The sequence below is a fragment of the Lynx rufus genome, unplaced genomic scaffold (genome assembly GCF_022079265.1).
Source record: "Lynx rufus isolate CCGP_SWC_20201006 ecotype Redwood Valley unplaced genomic scaffold, mLynRuf1.p SCAF_2, whole genome shotgun sequence".
NCBI classification, from domain to species: domain Eukaryota; kingdom Metazoa; phylum Chordata; class Mammalia; order Carnivora; family Felidae; genus Lynx; species Lynx rufus.
The window spans coordinates 70,329,012-70,347,201 of record NW_025814834.1 but is presented as its reverse complement, the minus strand read 5'-3'; the positions used below and the strand labels follow the sequence as shown (position 1 = coordinate 70,347,201).

Here is an 18,190-nt window from a genome sequence, read left to right as displayed (position 1 = left end):
AAAAAGTTTAAGGATTTAGAAACAAATAAAAGACAATCATCATTCATGTTGGACAAAAATTACTGTTGACATGCTACAACCCCTCTCTCTTGCAATTGTTGGGCAGGTCAATACAGCAACACTGTCACATTATTCTTGAAGATAAAGACGGGATCTCATTAAAATTGTACCTACATAATAGACCTAGTGAAGTCCTATAACCACTTAATAAATCAGTGCTGATCTTTGTGTTCACGCTGAAACCTGTTTTTCTGTTGGCCTACAGATATGGACATTAAATCTTCCCTCCACTGACAATGAATAGCACATTCAGAGCAATCATGTTTCATTACAGCTACCACTTAGCTCTTGGATAAGCCCTCTAGGCTAAATGTTGGATGTGGGAACTCTAGTCCTGTAGGTAACCTACTTATTATCAAACATAAATCTAAAATTTACTATTTTTATGCTATTCCTACAGCTGTTCTATTACAACTATTGTTGCTTTTCTGGCCACTCTCACTAGTATGTTCTATATATTAATTCCTACTAAATGCCAAATGCTAGGTATGTTCCATACAATATCCAAATTCTCATGACAGTCCCTCAAGGTTGGTACTAACTATAGTCTCAGAGAGATCAAGTGACTTGCCCAAGTCACAAAGCTACTGAGGATCCAAACCCAATTATATCTCAGTCCATGCTCTCCCCCACAAAAACAAAGATGTAAAATTCTGTATCTAGTATGACAAATTAAGGAGAAATTCACAAACTGAAGGAGACTGAAGAAGCTTATGGTTATTTCATGGTTATTTCAAATTAACTTTATAACTCTTAGAAGGAAATGAAATAATTTTCTTGGTTTTTTGTTTGTTTTTTGTTTTATTTTTTTTACTTTACTGTGGTGACTAATGTAATTGTTTATCAGGCTTTGGAAACAAGCACTTTGTTATGCTCAGGGTGAGTGAATATTATTCCCCCTGCATGTTCTTTCCATTCTAGTTCTTCTTTTTTTTTTTTTTTCTAATCTGCTTCCTTTTATTTATTTATTTATTTTTTTAAATATAATTTATTGTCAAGTTGGCTAACATACAGTGTATACAGTGTGCTTTTCGTTTTGGGGATAGAGTCCTGTGATTCATCACTTACATACAACACCCAGTGCTCATCCCAACATTCTAGTTCCGAAAATGGGAACTGTGCTAGATGCTGGGAAGTGCCACATGGGTTTCATCTGTGTGGAACATAAAGGATGTCCGCTGGAGAGATGGCGAAGAAGGGAGAAAGCGTGTAAAGATGCACTGTTGAGAAAGGATCAGGGTGCCCAGAAAAGACTGTAGCAGCATCATTTGTCAGGATTTATCAATAACACCCAACAAGCAATTTACTATTCTCTCACTCTTTATTATTCTTTCCCATCTGCACATAAGTGTGTTTGAATTCTTCACATCTTAAAACCAACAATGATGGGAAACTTTAAATCCTCTTTGGCTTGATGTTCCACTGAATTGAAAATACCACCAGAAGCCTTCTTTTCCCTAAGGCATAACAAACACTGTGAGATATTAAATTGCAGTGTTTTATGCTTTCAACAACTGCTTGTGACGTGTACTCATGGTCCTTTGAGCAACCATTTCTTATTCACTTACGTGCTGCCTCAATGCCTTACATTCAAATGTTTGTATGAACTGTAAATTATTGTATTTTAATTTCATAGCGTCTCAAGTGATCTCAAACTTTTGGTATAAGACCTTGACATCTCTTACCCACAAAGTTGGTCACTGATCTACTGGCTTGGGAATGGGTGCTCTAAAATCTCCTGACACTTTCAGGCCTTTCCAACCCACTTTGAGATACAGGACTCCAGCCAATGGACCTTTCCTGTGAGACCCCCGCAACTGCCCTTTAGCAGATATGAGTTACTTACAAATGTGTCATAGGCCTGCCAGGTATTTAGCCCACAGCTGATATTACCACAAGTCATGAGACAAGGTCTTAAAATGAAAGCAACCAGGGAGCCAGAAGCATAGAGTATGGTAATGCTAGACTTGTAAGAGACCTTTAATACCATTCAATCCAGTCTCTCATTTTCCAGGAGAGGAAACACAGCACCTGTGAGATGAGGTTGCCCAAAGTGCCCCAAGTAACTGAAGGTTTCATGGGGACTAAAACTAGGCCTAGGCCTTCCAACTCCAGGTTGATATCTACATGTCATGAGGCTATCCTGTAAATGATATCCAAATACTCTAAGTATTAAACTGTTCGGTAACGATCAATCAAAATGCTACGATTATTACATGCATCATAATTTGAGTTTTCAGGTACCATCACATATTAAGTTTTATACTATTTGGAACACGTATTTCAAAACTTTGAGGTAAAGATAACACTTCTTTATTGAAAAAAAAATTTACTGGAAAACACAGATGAAAAAACCTGATATTTGTTGACACCTCAAAAACAGTCTACATATGTTACAGTAGTACATTTAGCTATTTTATGCATTTGGTTTCCTGCATAGTTTCCAAAATGTTCTAGAAGACAGCAGTACTTTAAATGGAGTCAGCTGGAGGTTTTAAAAGTATTTTAAGAAAACCACAATCTTCTTTGTCCCAAGAGCTCTCATTGGTTAATATTCATCTTTGCTTGGTTCTTATTAAGAAAAGCTAATGTTAGACTCAATTTAATTAATTCATCAAAACCACAGAAGAATTTTCTTTCTCATTCCCTCCAACATTTTGTTTCTCTTTAGTCACAGAAGGTAACACTTTCCATGCAGCAGACCATCTGAGTAAGTGTGGGTTAAAACGGTCAATTGTGAATCAGTCTCAATCATGTGTCTCTTCCATGGCAAAAGAGGTTGCTTGTCTACTGTGAGAATGTTCTGAATGCTGCACCTTGTGCCTATCTCCAAATAATCATACTTACTTCAGAAAAACTGAAAATATCACAGTCATGGAGAGGTTACCCTTCTACCTGGTGTCAGGGACAAGTGGAGGTAGATATTTTCTCTAATAACATCAAGCATCTGCTCCCTGCTAACATCCTTTGTGAACCCTAGACATCTCTACTGACATAGGTAATCTTACAAGTATTAATAAATAGTCTGGACTTAGCCACCATTCCTGTGTTTATGGAGGGAAAGCTGAAAAAATAAGACTTAAGCTACCTGATGCTGCTTCTTCATAGTACCTTGCCTTTTATGGTGCTTTAATATTTTTCAAAGTGCTTTTCATATGAATACATATATCACTTACTCACAAAAGCTGAGCAAGTGGTATGAGAGGCAGAATTCTTAGACGGCCTCCAAGATTTCTGTCTGCTGGTGTATATGCCCTCAAAATCCCTGAACTTTGAGTGTGGGCAGGATCTATGAATATGAGATAGTCACTCCTGTGATTACAGTTCAGATTTTATCTTAGCAGACAAGAGAGAGATTGTCCTGCTGGCTTTGAAGAAGCAAATAGCTGTGCTATAAAAGGTCTATGAGCAAGTCACATAAAGAGGGCAGCCCTACCTGTTCAGAGTGATCCCCAGTGGACAGCTAGCAAGAAGACAGGAATCCCCATCTTCATCTTCAAGGAAATGATAGCCAACAACTTGAAAGAGCTTGGAAGTGATTCAATGTTCATCCAGTACACCCAGATGAAAAACATCACTTGTTTCATAACTTGATTTCAGTCTCTGAGACCCTGTGCAGAGGACCCTGTCCAGGCCTTTGACCTACAGAGCATGTGTAATAATAAAGGACTGTTGTTTTAAGCCACTAAGTTTGTGCTAATTTGTTGTGTAGCAGTAGAAAGCTAATGAAAGCAAAGGTAAATAATACTATGACGATTTCACGAATAAGGACACTGGTTCAGAAAGATGAACTGATTTGGTTAATTTCATCGTGAGGATTAGTGTGACAGGACTGACAGTGGTACCTTGGATGCCTCTTTTATATGCTAGCATTCTTTCCACAGTCCCGTAATGCTCCATACTAATGCATATTACTGCTAGGTGTTCTTTACCCCTGCCCAACAACAAGATAGATACTTGAAAGCATAATACATTATCTTCCTCCATGCAGCTCAACACCGAGTAAGGCAATGACTTTATTAATCCTCACATCAGTTCTGTAGTATAGTAAAAACACTCATCAAAATCAAAGTAAATGTTAAGATGATAATATTTTTTAAAGAGTCTCAAATCGAATGTTAGTCCTCATCACTTAACAAACAATATTCTGAATAGTCAAGATCAGGAAACGTGATCGGTAATTCCACCCACTTTTTGTATTGTTTCTTCGGTGAATTATTTTTGAAAACCACTACAAAATTCTTTATTTTGAGACAAGGAAAATCTAAGCCTTTGTGCACCATCATCGTTCCCCAAGCCTAGAAAACAAAAGAGAGTGAGGGGAAAAATTACATGCACATCCAATTAAGAATTCCCTGTGGTCAAAGTAAACATAAGCTCACAGCACTTTACTCACTTGGCCACATATTTTGCAGATAATCTCGCCATTTGTTTGATAGTCTACAAACTTCTTTCGTAGAGCTTTGTTTTCTCTCACAATGTAGAGTTCCCTAAAATTATCAAGGAGTAAAAACATACCTGAGAATTTGCAACAGACAAATATGCAAATTATGGGTACATGCTGTTGGACCTGAAGCTCAGCCACCTGCATGCATATCCCACACCTTATCCCCCTCTCCTTCCTGCCCCCACAGATCATCAGGTAGACGCTCCCTTTCCGCATACATCTCTCAAGGGCCATGTTGCTTTTGGTGGCCTCTTTAAGTCTGTAGATTATTTTAACTAGACTTAAGTTGTCCAAAAATTTGAGAACAAATATGACTACACACCAGACTGATGCACCTTGGACCAAAATGGCTCTGGGGCTCTCCCTTCTCCCCCCGTGCCTCAGTGCAATATATTTGAAAAAGTCACATTTGAAATAGGGATAGAATATGGGGGCTAAAGGAGGAGAAGTTCTGAAAAATAATGAACCTCATTTGTACTATTTCGGAAGAACACGCAGAGTACAACCTACTTCACTTCTTATACAGAAACTAAAAATTCAGTGTTCCCGGACCTACTTGAATATTGGTGTCATGTTGACATGGTGCATCTTCTCAATTACATGGATGTCTTCCCCAGAGCAGGCTACCACACCGCAGTTTTTGCAGAGGAAATTTATTAACGATGGGTTTTCCTTGTAATACTTTGCGATACTTCTCTTGATTTTCATTTTCTTTTCCATTATACTTTGCATCTGTAATTCCAAAATCTGCATTGAGAAAAAAAAAATTCAGTGTTTCTTTTTTTTTTTCACAGCTTCACTGAAGTAAGTCTCCTGGAACTCAGAGATCTTAAATAGTTACAAAATGTACACTTGGCCTTAGTATAGAAAGAAAAATAATGAGGCGATAGCCTCCAAAGAATTTTGCATATAATCCTTTCCTGTAATCATGGAAATGTGTTCAGAAAGCAACCTTTTCCATTTTAGACAAGTTCTACTGTGAGAAAGTCTTTAGTAATATTAAAAAAACAAGAACAAAACAACAACAAAATAACACCTCATCCTACCACCTCTCTCCCTTGCCATTAGTTTCAATTCGGTGTCATAAAATAAGTTTAAGCCTTCTTTTACACGGAATCCCTTTGAAGACCTAAACACTATTATGACATTACCAATAGTCTTCTCTTAACTTGTGATAAGCCACCCCACCCCTGCCACCAATTTCTTTAATCTTTTCTAGACCCTTTGCTATCTTACTCAATCTCTTCTTTACACATTTGTGGCAGAAACACTAGTTTCCCACCCAGAGTCCATTCTTCTTGGGAACAGAACTATAATTTCATCCCAGATGAAAATATGCTAGCTACATTACAACATTCCAAGCCAGTGGCCAGTGAGACGTAAGATGTTGAGTAGAATTTCTAGAAAAGCTCAAGTATCAGATAGTGGCCATTTTGCACTTTGTCTTTTCCATCTTCTTTCTTCCATCTAAAATGAGCATGTGACAGTTGAAATTTGAAAAAAAAAACTCTCTTTGACCTGGATAACAGAAACCAAATACTAAGAGGGCAGATAAGAGAGAGAAAGGTCTTGGCTTCCTTGACATCATGGAGCTATCATATGGATCTAGATTATCCACATTTTTTTTATGAGAGAATAAGACCCTAACTGTGTATTCCAGGCCCTGTGGCTAGTGGCAAAATTTATGTCATAACAGAAACAATGTAGAGACACAAAACTTGAGATAGGCACTGGCCAGGTCTCACACCTACATAACTTCACATTAGGAAAACTTGTTTCTTAAATAATTTACCTCCAAACTAAACCACTCATAGATAGCAAATTTATATTAAAATGTGCAGGATGCCATTGTTTTCCTGAAGGCTGAGGGGAAGTTTGTAGTAAAAGTAAATTATCAGTGCTGATGAGCAAAGCTGAATGGCCCATCTCTGGCTCTCACCTCTGTTTTGGGCTTTGATTCAAGACAGCCATATTTACTACAGAAAGGAGAACTAAACCTTGTAAGCAGCCCATGGGCCATATAATAGTTTAAACAGACAAGTACAAAGACTAGTGTCATGTGTAAATTATAACAATATAAAAAATTGAAGTATTATGTTCCCTAAAAGTTTAATTAGGTTGTTCCTGCAAGATACTATCATTCACTGAGCTGATAAAAGATGATTTGGCATGGGATCATGTACATGGCAGGCAATTAAGAAACACAGGTGCAACAGAAAAGATAAAAATAAATCCAAAGTTAGTGTATGGGTATGTAATCAGGACACCAGAAACTAAAAGATTAGTTTTAAAATAGTAAAGAATAGGGGTGCCTGGGTGGCTCAGTCAGTTGAGAGCCTGACTCTTGATTTTGGCTCAGGTCATGATCCCAGGGTTGTGGGATCCAGTTCCATGTTGGGCTCCACACTGAGCACAGTCTGCTTAAATTCTCTCTCTCCCTCATATATATATATATATATATATATACACATACATATATATATACATTAATTAATTAACTGATTAATTAGTTAAAATACTAAAGACCAGTAAGGGATTAGTTCTAAAATAGTGAAAAATAGTAAAGAATGTGAATTGGAGGGGCAACAAATGAAAACAAAGCATCATAAATATATGGGAGGTACAAGCTATAGTCAGTGAAAGTCTAAATAAAATGTAACGAGTTGGAAAAGCTGTTGGGTCATTGCCAGGGAAAATGTTTAAAATCTTCACATTGTTTCTAGAAGTTTGATGCACAGGCTATCAGTTATGTACAGATTCTGTTTATGACATGGAAAATAGACCTCACCTTCTGTGTCAAGGCTCACCATTTACTAGTGGCTGTCTGAACATTGTGTTGATACGGATTCTTAACTCAGAAGAAGGGAGTGCTGGGGTCTACCAGCGATGTCTGCTGAGGGAGCTGCACAGAATAGTAGTCAAATGTACCCCCTGCCATCCTTTTCTGAGTTTGTCAGCCTGGAGTAGCTTTAGGAGGGCAGAGCTCTTAGCCAAAGGAAATCTAAAAAGGTAGCCGATTCTGGGGCCCCCAAAGAGACTGTATCTTATTGTAGATATAATCTGGAAAAATTTGCCTCATAAATTCCAGAGATGGCCTAGAGTTTACCCAAAACATCTGGTCTTGAAACATCAATCTTTGAAAATATCCACTTGATTAACTTTCCAGTGGCATTATATGGTCACAGATGTTTGATCTGACATTATCAAATGTTTGGTTTGCCTTGTATGTAAAGGGGTTTTAAAATATAAGTTTGTGTAGAAACCTGGCCAGGAAACCTTGGAGTTGGTTATAGCAATGCACACCAATTTAAAAGCATCCCTTTCGTGAAACTCTATTTAGGGTAGAGCCAATTCCAATGTTAAGAAACTAACATTCACACCCATATGCAAGGGTGTGAATTTTCTTCTAAATGGATTGTTTGCTATTATAGTAGTTACAGTCTTTAATTCAGTGGTATGGGGGATTTCCTGAAATATTGCAGAAATGCATTCTTCCTTCACGGCATTCCTCTTGAAGCTCAAATGACTCTACATTAGTAAACTGAGATGCAGCTAGATAACATATTATGTATTTTCTTATCATTCAAATCTAACCTCAATGTCTCTCCTTCTAAGAGACTTTCCCCAAACATCCAATCTAAAAAGTACTCATCTAATGACTCGTTTCATGTTGTCTTATTCTAATTCTCTAGAATTTACCCTTATGTGATATATTTCTTGCTTCATTTTTGTTTCTTGTTTCTCCTCTTCAACTCTCACTACGTATACTCTAGAGTATAAGCTTCACGTGGCAGAGACCGGTCTGTGCTGTTTGCTACCATGCTCTCTCTTTCTAGAACATTGCCTGGCACAGAGTAGGCACTTCATAAATACTTCTACAATGAAAATTTGTGTCTGTACTGATTCAACGAAACCAAAATTACCAGGTTGGCTTGAATGGGTGAACTGCACTAATCTTTCTAATCAAGGGCAAATTAAATTTACATCATCAAAATTTATGGTTGGTTTTACTGGAACTGTGGCCTGACAATTTCTGCTCATGATGGATCTTGATTCTGTTTGTATGTGAATCTGGACTAAGTACAGCTCATCCAACTGGAACTTAAAATTCAAGCACAATTTCTGTCTTGAGACTTAGCCACAAAGCTATCAATGGCAACCACATGCAGCCACTTTAAAGTGAAAAATAAATTCGGAGAGGTCCAAAAACAATACCTTATGAGCATACTCCTCTGGGTTCATATTTTGAACATGGTCTATAGCTTTATACATCATTTTCTCTCGGAAATCATTAACTATCTCACGTTCAATAACTCCTGAACCACTGTGGGCAACCAGGACGTAGGTACTCTCATCAGCTCTGGCTCGACCTCGGGCCTGAGAACATAAAGAAATCAAATAAACGAATGGCTATGCCTTCTGTCCACACTCTCATCTTTGGTCTGGAAAGGTATTCATTGCTCAGTGTGCCAGCCTTCAAGTAATTTCTTTATTCTCAGTAAAGTTAGCTGTTACCCATTTTTTGAAAATCAGTTATTTGAAATTCAAAATGTGCTTTAATGCAGAAACAATGTTCTAGAGCGATGATGGTTAGGTCACCACACCAACCCTCAAAACCCTCAACTGCACAAAACCATTCTGTCCACTTTTTTGTTCCCAGGATCTTCCTCTCGACCCTGGGAACTGGCACCATTGATTTAGACTGGAATGGCACTCCGGCCTGGTAGGAGGGATAGATGGAAAGAAGGGGCATCTCTGACCTTGACAGCAGGACTATTGAAAATGCAGTTCCTGCTCCTGGTATCTATGTTGGATTTTGAGCACATTTCCCCATGAAAACAGGCTCAACATGGTGGTAAATTTCTGTAGTCGTCTTTAGAAAGTAATATTTAGGTACATTTTGAGTAACAGACAATGTTGTGGCCTGGCCCAGGAACCTAACTACCGGCTATAATATCTGTATGAAAAACGCATTCAGTGTTACAAGCCACCAACAAATTAACTCTTGAAATTCAATTACTTGCTAATTTGATGGTTGTCTGGTTATCTTAGTCTTCCTGACTTGTCTCCCATGCAGGGATACAATTCATGTATTTAAAAAAGATTTTAAGTTAATTTTATAGGAAGAGTATTATATATGCAAATGAAAGGTAACAATTATATTGTTAAAATCGTGTGGGTAGAAGATAAAAGAAAATTAGGACATTTCACTTTTGTTTTGCATGTGTAACTTTGCCTCCCTCAACATTTTATGATGAAAAATTCAAAACATACAGAAAAACTGTAAGAATTGGGAGGAGAATGCAGAAATGGTAGGGATCCTTAAGGTTTGTGCATATTGCTTTGTCAGACATTTTTAAGACCACTGCACTTCAGATTCCTAGTCCAGCTGGGAGCTCTCAGACATCCTAGGAATGAAGAGGCCTCTTTTGACTCTTACAGATGGGGCGGGGCCAGTGTCATGTTTCTGAAGAGTCTTGGGACACAGAAATAACAACCAAAGAAGAGTTGTTTAAAAATGCAACAGTTGGGATGCCTGGGTGGCTCAGTCAGTTAAGCGTCCAACTTCAGCTTAGGTTGATCTCAGTCTATGAGTTGGGAGCTCTGAGTCGAGCTCTGTGCTGACAGCTCAGAGCCTGAAGCCTGCTTGGGATCCTGCGTCTCCCTCTCTCTCTGCCTCTCTCCTGCTTGTGCTCCGTCTCTCTCTCTCTCTCTCTCTCTTTCCCTCCCTCCCTCTCTCTCTCTCTCAAAAAATAAACATTAAAAATAAAAGTAAAAATAACAACAAAAATACAACAGTTATCTGATTGTCATACGGATCAAAAACAGGAGTATTCAGCTCTTCAAGATTTCTTTTTTTTGAATTGAGGTATAATTGACATATAACATTGTATTCGTCTCAGGTGTGCAATATAATGATTTGGTATTTGTATACAATAAGAACCGATTTCTCTTTTAGAAGAATAGATATATTTTTAAAACTGTGCTGTTCTGCTAAAACAATTAAAGTAATAACACAAAATAAAAATTTAACATATTAGAGGTATTAAGTGTACCTGGACCATGGCTATTTCATTAGTGACGAGACCATAACGGATAACAATATTACATTCTTTAATATCCAGACCTTCTTCTGCCACTGTGGTAGCGATAAGCAGATTTATTTTTCCAGTGCGGAATTTACTAATGACTTCTTTTTGTTCATTCTGTAGAAACATTTTAATAAATTAAATTTTGTGATGCTAAACACATTACAATCTTCTAATTAGCAGAAGAAATAATAAATTGCAACTGGTCAGTGCAAATCAAAGGATTAGCTCATACACGGATTCACTGCCATCTGTTTTTGGCATTGAACAAAGACATGATGGTAAGACAACATTTGATTTCCAATCTGGGATTACCACACAATAATAAAAATATTTCCATCATCCAGTCTGGAAGTGGGAAGACCATCATTTTTGCCAAGGAAATAAATTGATGGGTAACTTGGGAGGGAGGAAAAAGGAGATGCTTTCAGTTGAGGAGAGGATAGGGCAATGAGAAACTAGAGTGGGCTTTGCTCTTTACTATGTTAACTTCAGAATCTTTAGTATTCAGAAAATAAGATGCAGTGACACTTTTAAAGATTGTTGAATTTTGAGTCACAGAGAAAATAATACAGTCTATGCCACATTTGGTCACTTAAAGAGTCACTCGAGCATGAAACCTATAGAATATTTCTGGAAGGATATGTGAAAAATTGAAAATATTGGCTGCCTCCAGCGAGGGAGCCAGAATACCGGAGAGGAGTCTTGTGCCCTGAACCTTATTAATTCTGAAAGATGTGAATATGTTATCTGTTCAAAGAGAAGATTAAATAAAAATGAAATAATAAGTTATTAAAACATAATATTAAAACTATAATTAAATGAAAAAACTCTGAATTTTGAGTTTTTGAGTATATTAATTTCTTAGCATAAGAAATAGGGGCTCCTGGGTTAAGCATCCAACTCTTGATTTCAGTTCAGGTCATGATCTCATGGTCTGTGAGTTCAAGCCCCATGTCAGGCTCTCTCTCTCTCTCTCTCTCTCTCTCTCAGACCCTCCCCCCCTCAAAAATAGATAAATAAACTTAAAAAGAAAAAAAGAAAGAAAGAAAACATGCACACTGGCCCTTGCATAGGAGGGGCAGGTGAACATAAACCCAGCCCCATATGGCCACGGTGGTTTTACTGCCACAACTACTCTTATCAAAGCTGTTGGTCCAGTCTGCCTCTGGTGCATGTTTATGCTGTCTTTTATCCCCAAACATTAAACAAAAATAACATGTCACACCAGCAGTGTGTTTCCCTATCCCCTTCCTTCTCTTCTTAGAGGCAGTGTGTCTTTATTTGACTCCTAAATGCTAAAGCATTGTGCAGAAAAAGCCCCTCTCCAGTCTTCACTGATAATTTCTCCCTCTGGCACTCATGTCCACTGATAAAGGCTTACATGTCTTTGGATTTTAGCAGAAGATGTCTCTGCTATTCAAGAGTACTTTAATAATGAGAATTTCAGACACAGCATCAAACCCTGAAAGAGTAGAGGCCAACTCCCTCTCCCAAGGAGTAAGGCCAACTCTGTTTACAAGGGGAGGATGTGGGATGTAAGGAAGGTAATTTGGTATGTAGCCCCCAAATCTGAAATGACTTAGGACCAAAAAGTAGCTTGATAACATACTTTCCTTTTATACCTCACCTCTTTTCAAAGAGGAGCTGAGGCCACATTTACCTGAAGTCATAATACGAAAGCTAATATAATAGAAACTTAAAAACAGGAGTAAAAGGATACAGATGTATTACTTGTAAGCATTAACCCAGAGGCTGTGGGACTGAACTTGAGTTTTACCTGTGAGCTTCTGGAAAGGTAAGGCAAAAGGGAAACACATTAAGAAAACTAGTTCTCATCACAAAGGAGGAAGTAAGCTCCTTACCCAAGGAAAACAGTTCTTTCTTTCTCTGGCATAAATTTTAGAGGGAGCTTTAACTGAGTATATGTAGTGAGTATATCGAGCATTATCATGTAAAATTTCAAGAACTTTTTTTTTTTCAGCAAACAATAAAACAGATAATTTGCTCCATTGGACTGAATGATGATGACCATAACAGAATTCAAGGCTCCTCTTGTCCCTCAAGACTCAAAGTCAATATGACTTCAGAAGAACATTTTACACTAACAATCCATGCTTGTAATGTCTACAAGTGCCTTTTTTTTAATCTCCCATGGGTTTTTACTGTGCACATGATAAGTAGTATAATGAAATGAAAACAAAACAAAACAAATCTTTAAAAGGAAAAGAAAATCGCTCATAGTCCCAAATCTTTTAACACACGAAATGTCTTAATTTTTCCAAGTTGCCTTACAGATCTCATCCTATGCAAACATATTCTACATTTTTCTAATTATAATGTACATACTTTGGTGGGGATTTGATTTTTCCACTCGATATGATATTGTAACCAGTTTTGCATTTTGTTACTAAGTTTAAATGTCAATCATTTTTGCAAAGGAAACTCAATTTCCAAAGTTGCTCCAAGTATGTGAAAAACGTGACTCCTAACACAACGTTCAGCTTATCAAATACCACAGATTAGACTGCTATTAAACTCACATTTTATCTTAAGAACACGTGTTTCATCCCACACAATTATTTGTGGGGTGTCAAGAGAACAAATGAAAAAAGAAAAAGACTACAATGAATTTGGGAAGAGAAATAACAACATGAGGAAAGAAATACAGGAGATGTTTTCACCTGTGTCATGGGCTTGAACTCACTGCTGTGTCCAGCTCCAATCAGATGATGGGCTTTGACGCCAACTTCAGCAAATTTTTTATTTTCAGTAATCCACTGGGAAAGGGCATATGCACTCTGTCGTGTTTTTGTGAAAATTATTCCTCGGGCTGATTCCTCAGTCCTTGTGTATTGTTCCATTATGGTGTTTCTTAATTTGGTCAGCTTCTCATTTTCATGTTTTGGGTTTTCAGCCAGCTTTTTCAACATTCTATTGTTTTCTTTAAAAAATAATTAGTTTGATTATAAAATATGTGAATAATTACACTGGGAGATTTTATGTAATGAGATATTGAGATACGTAGTTGACCTACAGTTAATCTTGTGCTATATCTAACAATGAGGCTAGCTTAATAAATAAATGTATTGCAGTCTTGTTGATAATAAAACCAGGTGGCTGAATGACTGATCGTGATTACACAATTAATGGCTAATCTGAACCCATCAATTAGAAGGGGCCCCGATATAGGTGGGATTTCTTCTTTCAAAATGAAAGATTATTTTAAGAGGGCCTTTTGGAGGGTGCCTGGCTGGCTTAGTCGGTTAAGCGTTGGACTCTTGGTTTCAGCTCAGGTCATGATCTTGAGATTCTTGGGATAGAGCCCCATATCAGGCTCTACACTAGTAGCTCAGAGGTTGCTTGGGATCCCCTCTCTCTCTCTGTATCTCTCTCTTTCTCTCTCTATAAATAAATAAATACACACTTTTTTTTAAAAGAGGGCCTTTTGGGGAGCTTTTGAGAAGCAGTGGGCTCATGCCAAAGAGGCACATGCATGAGCATACACTATAAATGTCACATTGATTCTCACCTATAAATAAATCCATGAGAAATCTATCTGTCTTATCCACTCTCAAAGGCTTCTTGTCATCATCCTCATCTTCGTTACCATCATCGTTACCCTCCTCACCACTCTCATCGCTATCATCTTCTTGGACTGCAAACTTCTTTTCTTTTTCATCATTATAGAAAGCTTCCAGGTGATTATAGGCATCAATCGTTCGAATTGTATCATTAATTTGTAGGGCCTCATTGTACTTCCTCAAATGCTCTGCGCAAACTCGGTCTTTGCGATTTCCTTCTCTTGCAGCTGTGAAAGAACACATTATATATAGTGAAATAATGGTAAAACACACCCCTACAATTGTGCTGTGGACTTGAATATGTCTTTGATACTTGTTTTTGAAATGGGCAAGTTAAGGCCCAAAATGCACCTTGAGCTCTTAAAGCCTTTCAACCCCTGGACTGGCTATCTGAGCTCTGTTACAGCAAGAACACCTACCTGATTCTTGCTGACTCAGAAGAATAGCATGGAAAACATTTCAGTTCAGTTTGCATTTGGAGACAGAAACGTTAATATTTATCTTAATGTGTTAAACATACAATAAGTGAAAGACTCTGGAAATGAAGACAAAAATGGATAGATTGGAGCTTCTTTCCATCAGTAGATAAGAGATTAGAACATGTACATCCGTGTACTACTTCAGAGAAATTCCATCTGATATTCCATTTGCTTTCAGCTTGCTTGAGAATATATGATAGATCATCTGAAATCTTAGCATAAACATGGAAGTGTTAAGTCAAAAACCCAGTTACCTTTTTTTTCCATTTGAATGGTCCATTGTTCATAGGGTTGAGTTCCAAAATCTGACATTGGACTCATTTCACAAAAACTTTGAATCCTGGTCATTATTTCTACAAGTTTATCTTTAAATGGATCCTAAAAATAAATTATACACTTATTCTTACATGTTTATGTTGTTAAAGAAATAACATTACCTTTGTTAACATAATTTCCATGTTATAATAAATTTGGTTCATAATCTTTGTTGAGACAAAGAAACAAGTTAATCTCTGACCACTTCCTCGTACATTTATTTCTTATCCGAAACCCACCCTTAAGCCACACACACACCAACACCATGCACCCCCACTGGAATTCCCATTTTAAAAGTTTTACAAAGATAAAACTAATGAATAATAAGAAATTTGAATGCTAAGAGTAATTTTAAAATATGTAAGTTAAAGCAATACCCCAATTATTTAGAGACTGTGATGTAATTTAAGAAACATTTCCATTTGAAGAACTGGTATGATTTCTAGCAAAATAAAAAGTCAAGAGAGACTTGTGATGAGCACTGGGTGATGCATGGAATTGTTGAGTCACTATATTGTACACTTGAAACTAATATAACACTGTATGTTAACTAACTGGATTATTTTATTTTAGAGAGACAGAGAGAGAGAGAGAGAGAGAGAGAGAGAGAGAGAGAAAGAATCTTAAGCACGAGCTAGCATGGAGCCTGATGTGGGGCTTGATCCCATGAGCTTGGGATCAGGACCTGAGCCAAAATCAAAAGTTGGACACTAACCCACTGAGCCATCCAGGTACCCCTCTAATGAATTTAAGAAAAAGTTAAGAGAGTTTAAAAAACAAAAACAAAAAAACCGGAAGAGTGCATACTAAATGATGTCCTTTAAATAAAGTTAAAAATCTGTCAAAACCCATCTTGGTGTTAGAAGTCAGGATAGTAGTTATCCTTGGGGGATGAGTGACTGGAAGGAGAAATAAGGGCTTTTTGGGTGTTGAAAATGTTGTCTAGATTTTGACTATACAGATGTGTTCATTTTAAAACAATTCAGCAATCTGTATATTTATGGATTTGTACTTTCCTGTACGTCTGTTATACTTCAATAAAAAGCATACCCAAATTAAGTTAAAAAGTAAGATGGCAGCTTTTAAAAATTTATCCTAGGGATGTCGTGGGTTTTTTTTTTCAATGATAATGAGTAGAAACATGCATTTAAATTTATCAAGTAAAAGGGAATAAGTAACAAAACTGAAGGAAAATAAAGTATATTCAAATGTTCTAGTTCAGCTGGAATAGATAGTAGTCTTCTTCAGAATTTCCACCAAAATTAATCTATGGAGATTGGTCACTGACACTGGTTTAGCGCCTATGACATTTCAAGCACAATATTGTCTATTATACATATTTCATGTCATTTAATCCTAACATCCTATGACATAGCTTTTCAATGACTACACTTATTATCAAGTACATAGAGCTAAAATTTATCATGCTTTTTATATTTTACAAATGAAAGTACTGACATAACATACTGATCATAATATCCAAAACAACTCAGTTGGTTTTTATAATCAGCAAAAATACTCATTTCAAAGGAACCATTAAAGTAAATATTTTACTTCTTTACTACTGTGTGTACCGTGTGTTTTCTTAAGAAAGTAAATGTGCAAATTAGGAATGATTCCCATTATCATTACCAACTGCAATTTGGTAGCAACAAAATTGTTCTGTGAAATGTCAGAAAACTAGTCCTGGAATTCACCAAGAAAGTTAAATGAATAAAATGAACTATAGTAATCTCTCTAGTTTACTTGTATATAACCCTCTCTACTCTCATCCCCATGGCGTCTCTTCATATAAACTGGTAAACTAAAAGGATGGACAAGAGAATTCACAGCAGTGCTTTATCATCTAATAATACAAAAGAATAAAACTAAGTTATTTTGCTAAAAATTTAAGATAATATTCTTCGGTTTGTATAAAATAACCTTTGCATGTTTCAGTTGAGTATGGTATTATTAATCTAATAAATATAAAACTTTAAGCACATACTTCTCTGGTGTCATCTGCGATTGCAAACTTTTTGCATGGCTCTTTTATTTGGCCTTTGAGTTGATTTATATTTTCTTTCACAGTTTTAATGGTACATGCATCAAGATTGGCACATATCTGGAAAAGAGATTTTTTTCAATATTCAAATATTTTGTTTTCCTTTTCAATTGATTCAATGTAGAACTATTTTTTCATATAATAAATAAGTACCATGACCTGCTAAATATGGCATTTTAGTATTGCTTTACTGTGGATCTGATTAACCAGTACATTTATCTCAACAGACTAAAAAGAAACTTCTAAATCAGCTGGCGGATAATTCCAGAAAAGAAGTGTATTTATTCTCCTTTCTTAAATTCCATTTGCCAGCTGGAAAAACTGATATGGAAACAGTATAGTAAATAAAAGAGATCAGCAGAGAATGGTTATAAGATAACCATATTATATGAGACATTTTAAAGGCCATCTTGACATCCCTGGATCAGATTACCACCCTCTTATACCCATAAAAAGGACAATGTAAAGCTAGGAGCAGTTGAAGACTAGATGTGCCTGAATCTAGACTGATGTTAATCCTTAATCCCATAATAAATTGTATTTTGGAACCAATAATTGTGCCTCTGTCTGTTGTACGTGATTTTACTGAGTCCAACTTAAAGTAAGGGACTTAAAATATAAATGCAATTGCTTTAGTACCAACATACTCCTTGGGTTTCTCTGAATTCATTTAACATTTGAAATCAACAATAGTACTTTATGTGGTGTTACCATTTGGGGTCAGCTGACAAGTAGTACAACTTCGAACAGAGATTTTTGTATCCCCCTTTTCCCATTTAATTTGAATTACTCAGAATCTGAGAATCACATAGAACAACAAAGGCACAGAAGAAAATATGCAATTTTTAAACTCATGGAGTATTGTGAAAATTAGAAACTTTCATCACTTATGCATATTTCTAAATGTTTATTTATCTTTTTCAGAGAGAGAGAGTGCACGTGTGTGCACAGAAGGAGGGACAGAGAGAATCTGTCAGCACACAGCCTGATGTGGGGCATGATCTTACCAGTCTCACCGACAGTGAGATCATGACCTGAGCCAAAATCAAGAATCAGATACTTAACCAACTGAGCCACCCAGGTGCCCCTTTTATTTTATTTTTTGTTTTAAAATGTTTATTTATTTATTTTTTGAGAGAGATAGATTGCTTATTTCTATATCAAATGGATCA

At 36.6% G+C, this 18,190-nt stretch overlaps 1 protein-coding gene across 2 annotated transcripts in view; it reads right to left on the bottom strand.

Moving 5' to 3' along the window:
* Window positions 1–1,216: 1,216 nt before the first annotated feature.
* IFIH1 (interferon induced with helicase C domain 1) overlaps window positions 1,217–18,190 on the bottom strand; it is a 57,931-nt gene continuing 40,957 nt past the window's right edge. The window contains exons 8-16 of one of the 2 annotated variants that reach the window (XM_047083417.1): window positions 16,962–17,078; window positions 14,914–15,037; window positions 14,129–14,407; window positions 13,281–13,540; window positions 10,564–10,713; window positions 8,723–8,884; window positions 5,064–5,254; window positions 4,457–4,550; window positions 1,217–4,358 (exon numbers count right to left, since the gene is read on the bottom strand). In XM_047083417.1, coding sequence (XP_046939373.1) covers window positions 4,179–4,358; window positions 4,457–4,550; window positions 5,064–5,254; window positions 8,723–8,884; window positions 10,564–10,713; window positions 13,281–13,540; window positions 14,129–14,407; window positions 14,914–15,037; window positions 16,962–17,078 — 1,557 coding nt within the window. In that variant the 3' untranslated portion in view covers window positions 1,217–4,178. The remainder of the gene's footprint in view (window positions 4,359–4,456; window positions 4,551–5,063; window positions 5,255–8,722; window positions 8,885–10,563; window positions 10,714–13,280; window positions 13,541–14,128; window positions 14,408–14,913; window positions 15,038–16,961; window positions 17,079–18,190) is intronic. The other variant, XM_047083418.1, reaches the window with a different exon arrangement.